This window comes from Archocentrus centrarchus, chromosome 24, assembly GCF_007364275.1.
Source record: "Archocentrus centrarchus isolate MPI-CPG fArcCen1 chromosome 24, fArcCen1, whole genome shotgun sequence".
Classification (NCBI taxonomy): Eukaryota; Metazoa; Chordata; class Actinopteri; order Cichliformes; family Cichlidae; genus Archocentrus; species Archocentrus centrarchus.
In genome coordinates, this window is record NC_044369.1 from 14,072,379 (window position 1) to 14,087,848 (window position 15,470).

General features: G+C 39.1%; 3 protein-coding genes across 3 annotated transcripts; 2 read left to right on the top strand and 1 right to left on the bottom strand.

The window, feature by feature from the left end:
- Positions 1-629: 629 nt before the first annotated feature.
- On the bottom strand, positions 630-6,695 carry ppil6 (peptidylprolyl isomerase (cyclophilin)-like 6). Its single transcript, XM_030721480.1, has 8 exons — positions 6,434-6,695; positions 6,256-6,351; positions 3,641-3,829; positions 2,599-2,661; positions 2,311-2,458; positions 1,866-1,925; positions 1,265-1,400; positions 630-1,148 (listed from the first exon to the last, which is right to left on the bottom strand). Exons 1-8 carry the CDS (start codon positions 6,509-6,511, stop codon positions 1,016-1,018), a joined length of 903 nt encoding a protein of 300 aa, XP_030577340.1. The 5' UTR covers positions 6,512-6,695; the 3' UTR covers positions 630-1,015.
- A 68-nt stretch (positions 6,696-6,763) lies between these two features.
- Positions 6,764-12,792, top strand: gen1 (GEN1 Holliday junction 5' flap endonuclease). Its single transcript, XM_030721479.1, has 13 exons — positions 6,764-7,113; positions 7,200-7,398; positions 8,281-8,457; positions 8,637-8,747; positions 8,836-8,909; positions 9,040-9,125; positions 9,275-9,425; positions 9,796-9,832; positions 9,927-10,007; positions 10,088-10,218; positions 10,331-10,392; positions 10,813-10,962; positions 11,377-12,792. The coding sequence occupies exons 1-13, from the start codon at positions 6,953-6,955 to the stop codon at positions 12,651-12,653; spliced, it is 2,697 nt and encodes an 898-aa protein (XP_030577339.1). The 5' UTR covers positions 6,764-6,952; the 3' UTR covers positions 12,654-12,792.
- msgn1 (mesogenin 1) lies at positions 12,619-15,370 on the top strand. The gene is made up of 2 exons (XM_030721481.1): positions 12,619-12,686; positions 14,587-15,370. The coding sequence occupies exon 2, from the start codon at positions 14,693-14,695 to the stop codon at positions 15,146-15,148; it is 456 nt and encodes a 151-aa protein (XP_030577341.1). The 5' UTR covers positions 12,619-12,686; positions 14,587-14,692; the 3' UTR covers positions 15,149-15,370.
- The last annotated feature ends 100 nt before the right edge of the window (positions 15,371-15,470 follow it).

Consider the following 15,470-nt stretch of genomic DNA (forward strand, 5'->3'; position numbering starts at 1 on the left):
ACTGAGACTTTGGACATTTACATGATGTAGAGTCAAATCGAAAAGTGTTGCTTTTTTTTTTTTTTTTTTAAGTTGTGGCATAACTACAGATTGGTTTGGGGTCACCTGATCCAGCCCTAACAGCAAAATTAAATGTGTAGGTAGGAGCATTTATCTGTCCTTGTATAAAATTATGCATGAGGGACAGATATACTGTACTTTTGTATCCTTTATTTGAATGCAATTTTACCATATTCTTTTAAGCATAAATAGAAGCTTATTTGTTTTTATGCCATTATACAATAGTTTTTGCACACCTGCATTTTGCCTTTTACAACCCCCCAAAAAATGCTAAAACTTAGCTTATTCCAGCTGCTCTGTCTGATAGTGATCTTTGGGCTTCAGTGAAAATGTATCTCATAGATCAATAAATACACAATTCTTATCTGTTGACCTGAACTGTGTGATGAGTATGAAAGTGACCTGCATAATCACCATATCTCAATCTGATTAAAACATGAAAGGAGACTTTGAAAGTATGAGTTAGACAGGAGGCCCAACACCTTATGAAGACATTTTTTTTTAAATAAACATACTAAAGGTATGATTATCACATGTTTTCATCTATTTATTTGTTCTTATCAGTCTCTTCAATCCACATTTCCAGTTATAAAAGTGTTTTCACTTTGAATATGCTATGTAAAAAGGGAGGGGTAATCAGCTCAAGTGACACCTTTTTACTCTGAGGATGCTGTGCACTTTACTAAAAAGCAGATTTCACAGGATTTTGGTTATAAATCAATTGTAGAAGATAAATAATATAAAAATTATAACAAATGCACCCTAACAGGTTTAAATCTGTCAACACACATGCAGATGAGGTGGTGTGTAATTCCTCAAAAAGAATAAAACTGCTTTACTTAAACATCATTTAAAACAAAAAATTTAAAAATAAATGTGAACATAAAACATGCATATGATGGTTATTTTACTGTATCAAAAAATGTGGAGAAAAAAAAAAACATTTAAAAAGTCATCAATCATTAATGCTTAGGAGTTGAGGTTTAAACACCCCACAGGCTGTAATTTTACACTCATACTTGGGTTTTTCGTTGCAAGTTGGAGCTTCTTCCAACCTCCTCAGGACATCAACACCCTCAACAACTTGACTGCAAAAGAGAAAAAAAGGGATTCAACTTTATTTCTGAAAACCATGTGAGAACTGAGAGGGTAGATGACATGGGAATTAAAAAGATGTCTTTCTACTTAAGTCAAACACACAAACCCAAAGGCGACATAGGTCTTGTCCATCCATGGAGTTGGCTGTAAGGTGATGTAGAACTGGGATCCATTGGTGTGTGGACCCTTATTAGCCATTCCCAGAATGCCGCGCTTAGAGTGGGAAATGGCAAAACTCTCATCTAAAAGACGGGGAGACACATGTAAGTTCAGGTGAATACAGAGGAAGCCCAAGTCAATCAATTTATCAATAAGTTGTCTTCTTGTACTTCTTTCAGCTGCTCCCTTTATGGATCGCCTTAGTGAATCATCTGTCTCCATCTCATCCTCCTCTGTCACACCCACCCTCTGCATGCCCTCCATCACTACATCCATGAAACTCTGTGGTCTTCCGCTTTTCCTCCTGCCTGGCAGTTCCATATTCAGCATCCTTTGTCCAATGTATCAACTTGAGCTGTCCCTCTGATACATTAATTTCTAATCTTGTCCATTCAGGTCACTCCCAACAAAAATCTTAATATCCTATACTCCACCACTTCCAGCTCTGTCTCCCATCTGTTAGTGCCTCTGTCTTCAAACCATACATCATAGCAGGTCCAATAGTATACTTATGTAGTATATTTTAACCATAACACTGTAGAGCATACCTTCAAACATTGGCCCATAGATTGACTCGCCTCCATTTCCCTTCCTCTCTGGAGAAATATCTGCAAAATTTACAGGAACAACCACAAAAAAAAAAAAAAAAAAATAAAATAAAATAATATATATATATATATATATATATATATATATATATATATATATATATATATATATATATATATATATATATATATATATATATATATATATATATATATATATAAATAAAAGTTCAAATCACTCAACTGCACTCCATTAAAACTAAACTGCCTAAATAATATATCAACATTTTCATGGCTCTGCCAGATGTATTAAAGATCATGAAATTTCTTGCACCTACGTATATTTAAGCGTGATGTCACACCATATATTCGTTTGGACATGTATTAGATTTTTAATGAGTCATGTGAAAACTACATAGTGCATTTGTGTTGGCCTGCTCAGTACCTCCACCTTGCACCCAGCCACTGGGCACAATCCGATGAAACAGAGAGCCTTTGTAGCACAGTGGGAAGCCACCCTGGGACAGTCCTTCCTCTCCTGTGCACAGAGCCTCAAAGTTCTTGGATGTCTTTGGACAAACATCTGAGAAGAGCTGAGGAGAGGAAAGACAATGTGCTCTGATCACATTTGCGCTGATCAAATACTTTCTTACATGCCGGTCTAACGCTCAGTCTGACTGTCGTAAAGGATGTTTTAAAGTCGCCTATGCTTTATGTGTTAGAGCTGCCTCACCTCAAACAGTAACCTCCCCACAGCTTCTCCTGCTATCTCAATGTCCATGAAGACAAACTGATGCTACAGTGAAAGAACAGAAGTATGTTGAGGAGATAGATATGCTGAAGTACATGAAGTTTGACAACTGAGAAATGCAAGCATAGACAAACCATGGATAGGCCATGAACAAACATGCTGCTTTCAGTGATATTTGGATAATGTTTGTAGCTCAGTTGCCCAAATATGATATACAATCCAATTCCCAAAAAAGTTGAGAGGTTGTGTAAAATATAAGGAAAAACAGAATGTAATGATTTGCAAATCTCATGAACCCATATTTTATGTAGTAAGAAACTGACCCAAATGCAAAATGCATAAACCCTGGATGGGCTCAGAGTTTCACTGATAACAGATATGATTAAAAGGAGCTGCACAGTACTGGCAGGATAAACCATGTAATCCAAACAGATGAAAGAACTAACTAAACTCAAGAGGCCCAAGGAAACAAACAGTGAAAAAGAAGGATGTAAGCTTAGAAAACTGCGAGGAACATGAGGGTGCACAAAGAACACGGGACTATTTATACACCCTGGGGGCTTTTTTTTTTTTCTTTTCAAACACAATGCTGGCATCACATATATTTTTCAAGTAACAATAACATTTTAATTCTTTTTGATGATCACTTTTTGATAATTTAATAGAATATAGGATATAAATATTTGTTTTCAAATCATTGCATTTAGTTTTTACGTAAGTTATGCACTGCACCCCAAAATCTTTGGAAGGAGGGTTAAATTAACTGATTAGGTAATATTCTGACTGAGAGCTAGATGGTTTGCAAATCTTCATATTCATTACCTTAAATAATCACAAGCAAAACATAGTTAATAAACTACTTTTTTTTTTTTTTTTTACCAATTAAATAACAACTAAATAATATATGGTGCTGAAAGATTTCCTCCTTGATTCCTACTACAGAATGAAAATAAGATGTCTATGCATGTGGCACATTTTTTTACCTTTATTCAATATTTAAGTGACTGTATTTGTGCTGACTTGCCCCAGTTTTCTGGAGGTGTTTGGTGTAGTAATCCTCAGCAAGAGCCATGTAGAAAGCTAGTGGCCGAGCAAAAGTGAAACTCCACTGTTTCTTGGCCCAGCTGGTGAGATCCTTTTCATCACCGAGGAGACGGCCGTTCAGAAAGCACATCAGGCTGCTGGAGTACTGCCACACTTCACCACGCAGCTCCTTGAATCACAAGTTTGGAACAATGAACGTGCTGTGATTCAGCGTTTCAGAATAGCTGTATCGTCATAAATCACAGCAGTATTTCACTGTGTAGGTTTAGAGCATCAAGAACCCTCAGAAACCTGCTGCCGTCCACACATTCACCTCCACTATTTATAACGCGATCACTCATTTTAGATGATGCTGTGGAGCAATGACTGAATGTTTGTATTTCAAAGGAAGGACTGCAGTTTATATTCCACTACATTTACAAATAACTTTCCACATTAACTAATGACATAAAGAAATGCAACATTTGTCTGTACAGTCTATTTCTATACTGCAGTAACTGGGTGGAGCAGACCATTAGGACACCAGGAGACACCTACTTCCTCTCTAAAAATCCCCATGCTTCCTCAGTCTCTAAAAGGGTACAACGGCTCTATGAATATGGAGCTCAAGTTAACACAGAATGATGGATGCTTAAAATATTTGAATGACTGACATCTAAGACACATAAGGCACATAATATTCTTTACAGCAGTCTAAAACAGGTGAGTGGTTTCACAGATATTAAACCTTGAATGTGGAAAACAAAAACATTTTTATCTAAATTCAGTGTGATAATATTATATCCAAATATTGTGATGGTGTTCTCTCTCATTTTCCCAATATAAATGTTTGAAATCTTGTACTAATACTTAAATAATGTATGGCGGCCAAAGATATTTACTCTAAAAACTCTGGAGGGCCTAAATCAAATATAGTACTGTGCAAAAAGTCTTGAGCCACCTTGTTTCCTTTCCTTGAGAGTGGCTTCTTGACAGTGACCCTTCCACTGAGACCATTTCTGATGAGGCTTCAGCGAACAGTAGATGGATCAACCGAAGGGCCAGATGCATGTCTCAGGTCCTGTGCCAGGTCTTTGATGGATTTTATCCTGTATCTTAAGACCATGACTTTCACATACTGTTCATCTGTAGACAGATTTTATGAGACCTGTCACTTCTTTTCTCCTTGCATTTGTGTAGTTAGAGTTCTTGAATTTTGTGACTATTTGGGAGATTTTTGTTAGTTATTTCCATACTTTTAGTTTTTATTATTATTGCTTGGTTGACCTTTGTTTGTTTGTTTCCATAAATATTCTGGGAGGGGGTTCTTGGAGTTTAGTTTTAAGTTAATTTCTGGGCCTTCCCCAAAGTTTCCCTCAGAGTAAAGTTGCTCTGTGTGTGTGTGTGTGTGTGTGTGTGTGTGTGTGTGTGGTCTCCTGTTTGATTTTGGTAATAGTTGTCTCCTGTGTTTTGTGTCTGGCTCTGCTTCCCTCCCCCTGTCTGGTTGTCTGATTCTGATCACCTGTGTTTCATTACCCAGCTGTTTCCACTTCCCCTGATTGCCTTCTGTGTCTGTATTTGTGACATACGGCTTCAGTCTTCCTTTTGTCCTTGTTGTCTTCCTCTGTGTGTTCCCTGTCAGTTGGATTCTGTTTGGTTTTATATTTTGGATCGTTTTTCAAACCACCTTTAAATTAAGACCTTCAGAAAGCCTAGACAACTATTGCTCAACACCTGCTTCTTCTTTTTTCAGGTGCTCTGTTTATAGGTCACCATAGTGGATCATCTGCATCCTCCTCTGTCACACTATCCCTGTGCAGGTCCTCCATCACTACATCCATGAATCTTCTGTGAGGTTTTGTCTTTACCTCCTGCCTGGCAGCTCTATATTTAGTATCCTTTTTTAGTATCAGCCTTGCCTCTCTAACTGTATCTCCAAACTGCTCAACCTGGACTGTCCTAATATACTCATTTCTAATCCTGTCCATTCTGGTCACTCCCAACTAAAATCTGAGCATCTTCAGCTCCGCCACCTCCAGCTCTGTCTTCTGCCTTTTTGTCAGTGCTATTATCTCCAAACCGTATATCACATTTCATCTTATAAACCTTCCCTTTTACTCTCACTGAGTACTCTCACAAATCAAACTATTGCTCAAGACGACTTAAAAAAATTACAAGAAAGTCTGGCTTCTTTGAAGCAAAACAGAAATGATGGGTGGCTCAAGCAGATAATGGATGTCCCCTAAAAAAATAAATAATAAAACCTGCCATAGCTTCTTGCTTTAAAGGTTTTTTGTTTAAAAAATATGACTGTGATGCTCTATGTAGTTCCTATTAAGAAATGTTTTTTATATATATATATATATATATATATATATGGGGTTTTTTTCCCCTGGCAAATATGAGATGGTCATGTGGGGGGCATTTGATGTACTAACATGGAATTACTCTTTAATTTAGTTTTTATTGCCTGGAAATGTTTAGTTTAGCTTTTATTAGTTTCAGTGTTTGGTTTAGTCTGTTATAAATCATTTTTAAATAAGGACAGTATTTATCCAAGGGGAAAATTTAAGAAGTTCAGAATAGCTCTTATAAAGCAAACACTTTGTCACCTACCCTCTTCTTGTTGCACAGATACGTGTCCCACTCAAGTTCAAACAGTGGCCTAATTTCTGGATCCAGAAACGTCTCAGGAAACTGCCGTTTCAGTCCCTGTGGACAGGCAGAGTGGACAGCTAAGGGTGAAAGGTCAAGAGGTGAGCGGAAATAAACCAACAGAACTATATTAGTTTACCTCGGCGATACTTTTGGCAACATGGAAACTGCAGTCTTTAATCAGACCCACAATTTTAATGAGTATTTTTGAGTCCATGGCTGAAAGGAGAGATAGAAAACAACATCACAAGGGAAACGGAGCCTCGTATCCATAGTAACGAGGATTTGAAGGCGCATTATTATGACGTCTAGTTTAACCTGTCGGGCTTCGTCCAACTCTGTGAAGGTCGTTTCCTTGCTTGTCACTTTGTCTTTTATAATTTGTTTATTGAAAGTGAAATTGCTCTGTTTGATGCACATAAAGCCTATCAAGATTTAAATACCATGCAGACCTCCCATTCCCTTTGTTTTCAACGCAGAGCCAATTAACACAGAAACAAGGCACCGCAGCACGGAGACCTTTAACAAAACGGGACGCGGCCCAACGGCGCCACTGTTTGAAAATCTTAACTTGTTGAGCTGTTTGTGTTGTTGTAGCATTGGCGTTTTTACACATTTTCTCAGTGCTTAATCAGTTAAAATCCACTTGGGTGTAAATATGGGTGTCCAGGATTTGTGGTCTGTCGTGGAGCCGGTTCGTGAGTCGGTGCCGCTGTACAGTTTGAGCGGAAAGACGCTGGCAGTCGACCTGAGTTTATGGGTGTGCGAGGCCCAGCACGTCCAAGCGATGATGGGGAGAGTCACGAAGCCCCATCTGAGGTAATATCTTCATAATCCGCTTCTCGTGATGTTGGCTTTAGGTGAGCTGATATTTAAAAGCTTTTCTTCCTGTACGCTGTGCCCAGGAATTTATTTTTCAGGGTGTCGTCCCTCACACTGATGGGGGTGAAGCTCGTCTTTGTCATGGAAGGAGAAGCTCCAAAAATTAAAGCAGAAACAATGAGCAAGAGGACAGAAACAAGATATGGAGGCTTCAAAAAGAGCTCTGCCCCAAAGTCTGCAGCAGGCACCGGCAGGGGGCGCTTTAAAGCTGTGCTCAGAGAGGTAGGTCTGCTGTCTCCTGCTCAGAAAAAAACGTGAGGTTACCCCAGCACACTTTTCAATCTGTCTCTAAAATGATGTCATATTTATAAAAAATAAATAGGGAAAAAATGGAAAATTTAGGGGAAAATAGATACATTTATGAGAAACAAACTGATAAACTCAAGAGAAAAAAAAATTAGATTAAAAATATGTCAAATGTTCTAGAAAAAAAAACTCAAATTTAGAGGGGAAGAATAGACAAATTAATAAGAAAGAAACTGGCAAAAATTGAAGAGACAAACTGGCAACTTTACTACAAACATTTGTCAGATTTATAAGGAAAAAAACAGCAAATTTACAAGGGGAAAACATGTCCAGCTTAGAGCAAAAACACCTACATTTAAGAGAAAAATTGCAAACTTATGAGAAAGAAACTGGCAAACTTACAAGAAAAAAGGCAAGTTTATAAATAATGTGAAAATGTTTAGAAAGAAATTGTCAAATGTACAGGGGGAAAGTTTAGATTTACTAAAAATAATAAAAATAGCCAGCTGATGAGAAAGAAACTGTTAAAATTAGAGAAAAAAATGCCAAATTTACAATAAAAAATAGCAAATTTATGACTGTTTCTTTTTTTCTTTTTAAATCAAGGAGCAGTATTGTTTTACTTTTCACAGTTAAGCTGTAAAGAGAGGTCACATATTTGAACTCCTGGGATCAATAACTCAAAAGGAACTTTATCAGAACACCAAGAACACCTCTTTCCAATCTTATCTTTAAGATTGAGTTGATTTTCATTAACACGAGTAGTCCTCTGATTTGGACTAGCAACCGTGGTCTCAATGTGCAGCCGGCTGCGAGAGGAGTGTTACCTAACAGCTCATTGCACTCTCCTCTCTGTAGTGCGCAGAGATGCTGGACTACCTGGGTGTGCCGTGGGTCACAGCTGCTGGAGAGGCTGAGGCTATGTGTGCTTACCTGGACTCACAGGGCCTGGTGGACGGCTGCATCACTAATGATGGAGATGCTTTCTTGTATGGAGCCCGAACTGTGTACAGGAACTTCAATATGAGCAGTAAAGTATGTCTGTGGATGTTAATCTTTAAAAAGAAACATCTTTGGAGTTACAAGATGTGGCTACATGTGTTTGTTTTGTCACATTGCAGACTTTGTGTGGTTAATAAATAAATGACAGATAAATCCAAATCCTGCAGCCTTGAAGCTATTATTCACTGGCCTGCCTATTTTCTATCCCACAGGACCCTCAGGTGGACTGTTACCAGACTTCTCGAGTACAAACAGAATTAAATCTGTCCAGAGAGAATCTTGTTGGTCTGGCCATTCTCCTTGGTTGTGATTATATTCCCAAGGTAGGGAGGACCCCTTAATCTGAAATCAAAACGAACATCTCTAGAATGAATGCTTTATGTTGACTACATATTTTCCTGTTTACATAAGGGCATACCAGGTGTGGGCAAAGAGCAGGCCCTGAGGCTTATTCAGATGCTGAAAGGACAAACACTCATACAGAGGTAGAAAACACAAACTCACACTGTACGCATGATGATTTTCTTGACTTTTATTTTTTAACCCGCTAAACAGTTTCCCTCTCTCCACACACTGTGTTAAAGGTTGTGTTTGTGCTCTTTCTGATAACCACAGGTTCATGCAGTGGAAGGAAGAGACCACAGAAGTGTCTGAAGGAGGCGTAAAGAAAGTTCCTCACTGCAACTTGTGTCGACATCCTGGTGAGTGGTGCCCTACTTTGAACTCTGACCCCAGCTCCTGATCCTGTGGCTAATTCAAAGCCATTTAAACTGTCACGTCAAAAGATGCACATACGTGAGAGATTTCAGCATCTCAGTTGCCTCACTGACTTTTATCCTCTTATTATCAGGCTCCGCGAAGACTCATGAGTCCCGCGGATGTGTGCTCTGCAGCAGTAAGCACTTCTGTCAACCTCAGGACTTTGATTACCAGTGTCCATGTGACTGGCACCGCTACGAACAGACCCGCCAGGCCTTGTCTTTTGAGGCAAACATCAGGAGGTGAATTAAATAACAGCTTAATTTCATCACATACATACAAAAAGGTGAAAATCAAAACGGGAATGGCATGAAAAGTGCAAGTCAACATATCAAAAGGAAGTTAAGCAGCAAAGTGTTTCAGTCATCATGTTAAGTCAGTTTCATAAAGTGATATAACAAGTGATCCTAATAGATGTGAGTTGATAAATTGGTACCATTTTAGAGTAATGCCAAGGTAAATGTTAAATAATATAAATATTTTGTCTTCAGTGATTAGAGATGAAATACTTTTGGAAAATTAAAGGCAATCCAGAATGCCAAAAAAGGCTGTAGAATCCCATTTTCCACCATTTAATAACTATTCCGACTAAACGGACCTTCTTTTTTGCAGGAAAACACGTGCAAACCAGCATTTCCCTTTTACGGAGGTACAGTTTGATTTTTTTTTTTTTTTTTTTTTTATTAATTAATAACTGTAAGGATACTCTGAGTCATTTTTAATACTTAAACCTTGTCTTGCAGATCATTTGTGAGTTTCTGGTTTCCAAAGATAAGCCTGTGTCGCATTTCAAGAGGAGAAAGCCGAATATGCTGCTGATGCAGGTGATGAGTTTGTAAATTATTAAGTGTGAGGTCATCTGTTCAGCAGGCTGCATGGGAACATTTGTGCTCTGTTTTTCTAGAAATTTGCTTATGACAAGATGGAGTGGCCGAGGCACTACACCAGCGAAAAGGTGTTAGTCTTGATGACCTATGCCGAGCTGATGAACAGAAAATATGGAACAGACATGTCCTCCCAAACTGAGCCTATCCGGTATAGTCTTACAGTTTTAAGTGGGCACTTAAGTTATCACTTTGATGGTATTGTTATTATAAAGGCTTTATATTATTAATGTACAACCTTTTTTTTTTTTCCCCCACAAAAGAATATTTAAACCAAGAGTGAGGAATGGCATTGCTTGCTTTGAAGTCATCTGGAGAACACCAGGTCAGTTTAAATCTAATGGTGAAAAAAAGCATCGTTCACATAAGTGATAGTCAAGAATCCAAACCTGATTCAAGTGAGAGGACTGCTGTGTTTAGTGGAGGTAGGGGTGCAGGGTGCTCGTCACCGAGTTGTCTGTTAGTGACTGGCTGTGAGGTGGGGTTCAGAGGTGATAGATCAGTCACAACAGACACTAGGTGCTAAAGTGGCTTCCTCTCTGAGCTGGCAAATCTGTCATATTAAAGCCCCTTTAACTAACAAGCCCGTCTGATGTGAGTGGCCTGAGAAAGTCTCAGTCAGCTAACTGAGATTGCTCTATATGAGAGGAAGTATTTATGATAAATAACACCAGTGAATATATATATATATATATATATATATATATATATAAAATAAAGCTAATCTGGTAGTTGGTTTCTGCAGAACATTTTGTGTTTCCTGAGGATCGGCCTGCAGAGGAACAGCATGAGGTGAGGACGGTGGAGGAGGAGTCCCTGTTTTGTTTGGCATACCCAGAGCTGGTAGAGATGTACCTCAGAGACAAAGCTCTGGCTGAAGAGAGCAAGACCAACAGTAAGACAGTGATTCATGATATTCACTTTAAATTAGCCCACATACATAGAATGAAATATTACTTTAAATATAGCTAAAAAAAAAAACATTTTTTTTAAACAAAAGTTTCCTCACATTTTGAGAAGCTCTGTGCTGATGAGGCCATCCTGATCAAAGGCTCCTGCAACTATAACTTGTTTTTCAAGACTGTTTATCAAAAGAAGCTGTGATACATGAAAATGTAGTTTGATGCTCAACTGGTTCATGCCAGAGGCTTTGATTCAGTTGGGATGTGCCTGTCTCATAGGCTCTGCTTTTCACTTTATGCAGACTGAGCATTGCACACACACAAATCATCACTACTGTATAGATTTAATTCCTAATATACAGGAAAACTTCAGATGATCTTTTTCTGACAACCTGTCTCCTCTACAGAAAAGAAGCCAAAAAGTAAAAAGGAGAAGCCGTCCGATGGTTTATCAGACCTCTTGGCTCAGATGACCCTTCAGAGTTCCTCTTCATCGAATGGTACTGCTCAACAGCCAAAGCTGCTCCCTATGTTTGTAAGCACAGATGAATCAGAAGTGGTGATTTTGGACACACCAGTGAGCCATATGCAGAATAAAAGAGGAAAAGATGATTGCTCCAGCCTGAAAGATTGCCCCAACACTCCTCTGTCTCCTGCTGACTCAGAGGCCGTTGCATCACCTTCTGTCTCTGTTGTAATTGAAGCGCTACACCTCAGTGATATTGACTGGGATGCTTTGTCCTTCACATCTTCTCCATCTCAACAAGCAGCTACAAGCCACCCCACCGGGCCCGAGCTAAATAAAACCACAGACAGTGAAACAGAGCAGAAAACCTCAAGTGATGTCAAATCAGCAGACTCCAGATCTGCTCCAGAGCTCTGTTACTCAGAGTGTCCTTTAAGGGACCGGATACTCATGAGGAATACAGCCAAAACTGTGAATCAGGTATGCAATGATGCAGTCAAGTCAAAACCCAGTGGACATGTTTCCAGAGAGTGTCGCAGTGATTTGTCAGGGAAAGAATCTGCTGTCGAGAAAAATGAAGCATTCGCAGAAAAAAGCCAACGTGTAGAAAATGCATTACAGCCTGCAGCACAAGCTCAAAGCAAAATGACAGAAAAATTTAACAACTCCAAAAAGGTGCCTCACAAATACAAATTTGTCAGGACAGGTATTCAATCATTGACTGTCCCACCACAGAGGTGTCACCCCAACCCAGGTCCAAGTGACAGGAAGGACAAGAGCATACCGCAGACCATCAAAAAGAGTGTGTGTATGAGCGTGTGTTCATCCAGCGAAGACAGTGACGTGGAGAACCAGCAGTCTGGACCTCAAAGACTGACAAAAACCAAGCCTATACACAAACTCCAAGGCAGCTTTGTTTCAGACTTCCCGCTGAAACCAGTTTATTCAGATGCAGCGACCAAACCAACAGCAAAAACTGCTCAGAGCCTTCATTTACCGAGACAAAAACCTCAGAGCCAAAGTGAACATTTTGAAAACAGCACACCTGGATCAACTAAAAACAACTGCCAGGAGGTCCCGGCAGCTGGTGTGGATGGCGACAGGTTCCTTCCCATTCCAGCATCGCCTGTCACTGTGTTAGAGAGCGACGACTCAGTGATTTGTAGCGAGAGTCCACTGCCGCTGGCAGAGAGACTGAGGCTGAAGTTTCAGAAGTAATCAGCATGATTACACGATGAACGACAAAAACATGTAAGCTGCTGTTGTTTTAACCATGAAAGTTTCATCTTGACTTTTCAAATACACATAACATGAGCTCAAGGTATGGAAGCTTTTTTATTTTTTTTTTGCTGCCACTGGGGAAAAAAAATTTGCCATCCATAAGTCGAAATTTCAGATCATTATCTCGAAATTTCAAGTTATTGTCAATTTTTAGTTATTTTTTTCTCATAAGTTTGAGTTACTAACTCAAAACATTGCGATACCTAATTTTGAGGTAGCAACGCAAAATTGACTTACAGATGGCAAAAAATGTTTTCAGTGGCAGAAACAAGCCTCCATACTTAGCTGAGATTCTGCTGAGTGCCTTTTACCTGCAACACAGTCATTTTTCAAGCTAATAGGCCACATTTTTATGAAAGCTTGTTGTGTCCACCACTGAAAAAATCTTTTTGCCATCCATAATTTGAAATTATTTCAAAATTTGAACTTAATAACTTCAAATTTCACTGTATTTTCTCAGACGTTTGAGGTAGTAACCAAAAATTCTGACCTGTGGCTTGAAAAATTACACTGTTGCAGTTCTGCAGTAAAAAGGCACTCAGCAGAATCTGACCTAAATATGGAGCCTTGTTTCTGCCACTGAAGCCAAAAAAAAAAAAGTAAACTTTTTTTCTTTTCTTTTTTTTTGCCACAGTCACAATTTCTGGTTACTATCTCAAAATTTTAGCATATTAACTCAAACATCAGAGAAAATAACTCCAAACTGAGAAAATAATGTGAAAATGCAAGTTGAGACTTATGGTGAAAAATATTCTTTTTTTTTTTTTTTTTTTTTTTTTAGTGGTGGAAACAAGCATCCATACTTTGTTTGTTTTTTTTGTTTTTTTTTAATGATTTCAGCATCTTAATTATGCTTTTCGTGGTCTCAAAATTATAATAATCATAATATCTTTGGGTTACTGACATTTTCAGTCTTTTAAATCAAGAAAAGTGAATAGATTTGCCATAATGTTGCTGTGACTGTGAATGAAGCTTTCTGTAAAACAGAGGGGACCACTATGCACAAATAAAGTTTTAAATATTTAACACTAATCATGAATGAGATTCAGTTTTAATACACCATAGAGAGGTGGTGGATTAGCAGAGGTTAAGTGTTTAATACCCACTGATGGCACCACATGGCTTCATTTTTTCCCCCACTGGTGTTTGACAGCTACTGGGAGGAGACTGTGCAGCTGACAGGAGGCACAGAGGAGGCTGAGCCATTGGCTTTTTACAACCCACCATGGTTGGTCCCCTTGATCCTGAGTGAGGCCTCACACCTTTTCAGACATGAAAGGTCTGGCAGGAGCTTGGTGACAGCTGCATCCTCTACCCAAATAGCATCTTTGGCCTATAGCACTGGCTCTTTAATCTGTGTTTTGTTTTGTTTTTTAATTAGAATAAGAGCTTAGAGACAAAGTACCAGTTTGTCAGGTCCAGCTGGTGTGGTAAAGTATGGTTAGTGGGATTTGTACACAGTTAAAGGAAAGTTTAAATACACGAACAGTAACCGTTAATAATTTCCAGACAGGACAGGACAACAGTTTGGCTCTGCAAGGTTATATTTTTACAAAGTTTATTCTGGTCTGTATTGTTTAACTTCCACTCTGAAGACACACGCAGGCCAGCCTTGCCGGTGAGGTGTTTAGATCTCAGGTGAATTAGCATCCTTCATTAGACAAATCACATCAAACTGATAATTGTCGTCAGGCAGACTTTAAAGAGTAAAGAAATCTAATTATTTTTCTTTCTATCACATTATCCCTCTGTTTAGCCTTATTCACACCCCAGTGATAGACTAACGAACCGTGTCCTCTGGGAAGGTCGCGTTTTGACACTTGCGAGTTTCTTTGAACTTTTTTTTTTTTTTTTTTTTTTGTCGCCACAGCTGTGAACCTTTAAACCTCCGGAGATCAGCTTCTGTATAAAAACGCTCTGGCCAAATCACTTTCACACAGCCTGTCAGCAGAAACCCTGAATGACATCCTTGCTGCATGGTCGTCTGGATTTCTAACATGGACCTGGAGGTGGTTACCGCTAAAATATTGTCTGAGTGGAAGTGCCATGAGCGCGCCTTTGCAGAAAACCAAGAGTCACGTCAACTCAACTCACCGGAGTCCCCGAGGGACTCCGTGTGCTCTTCACCAGAGATGTGCTACTCCAGCCAGCATCAGGAGATCAAGGAGTTCTCCTTTACCTTCACGGGGCGAGAAGGTAATCCCCCACTGGCGCAAAGGCAAAGCAAGCCAAAGATGTCCACCAAAAGACGCATGAAGGCCAGCGAGCGGGAGAAGATGCGGATGAGGAGCCTTGCAGAGGCTCTACACCAGCTACGTGACTACCTGCCGCCGGACTACAGCAAGAGAGGCCAGCCCCTGACCAAGATACAGACGCTCAAATACACCATTGAATACATCAACAAGCTTTCAGACCTCCTGAGCCGCACGTAAAGGCACCCAAAATGGACCACATTAGGACGTTTTGCCAAGTTTCTTCATCAGTTTCTTTTGCTACTCTCCTTTATTGCGTGTTTTTTTTTTTTGTTTTGTTTTTGTTTTTAATACGCATGATGTAAATATTGTTTGTTACTTGCACTTGGTAGTTTTTGTATATGAGGCGTACCTTTGTTAAAATTATGAAGTCAGTGTTTGGGGTCTTAAATGCAACTTTACAAACAAATGTCATATTTTAATGTTGAGAAAGTTTGGATAAGCCTTTCTCTTGTTTGTATATTTTAGAGTTTAAGAAAATGTGTGCTATTTGGTTTTGCTG

Bases quoted from the DNA above. Each gene is read 5' to 3' on its own strand.
- ppil6 (XM_030721480.1), bottom strand. From the start codon at position 6,511: ATGGACTCAAAAATACTCATTAAAATTGTGGGTCTGATTAAAGACTGC. The intron at 2,459-2,598 runs GTGAGGCAGCTC...TCCTCTCCTCAG, and splicing joins TGGGGAGGTTACTGTTTGAG to CTCTTCTCAGATGTTTGTCC. The intron at 1,926-2,310 runs GTACTGAGCAGG...TAAATTTTGCAG, and splicing joins TGGCTGGGTGCAAGGTGGAG to ATATTTCTCCAGAGAGGAAG.
- gen1 (XM_030721479.1), top strand. From the start codon at position 6,953: ATGGGTGTCCAGGATTTGTGGTCTGTCGTGGAGCCGGTTCGTGAGTCG. The intron at 8,748-8,835 runs GTAGGGAGGACC...TGTTTACATAAG, and splicing joins GTTGTGATTATATTCCCAAG to GGCATACCAGGTGTGGGCAA. The intron at 10,219-10,330 runs GTATAGTCTTAC...CCCCCACAAAAG, and splicing joins TCCCAAACTGAGCCTATCCG to AATATTTAAACCAAGAGTGA.
- msgn1 (XM_030721481.1), top strand. From the start codon at position 14,693: ATGGTCGTCTGGATTTCTAACATGGACCTGGAGGTGGTTACCGCTAAA.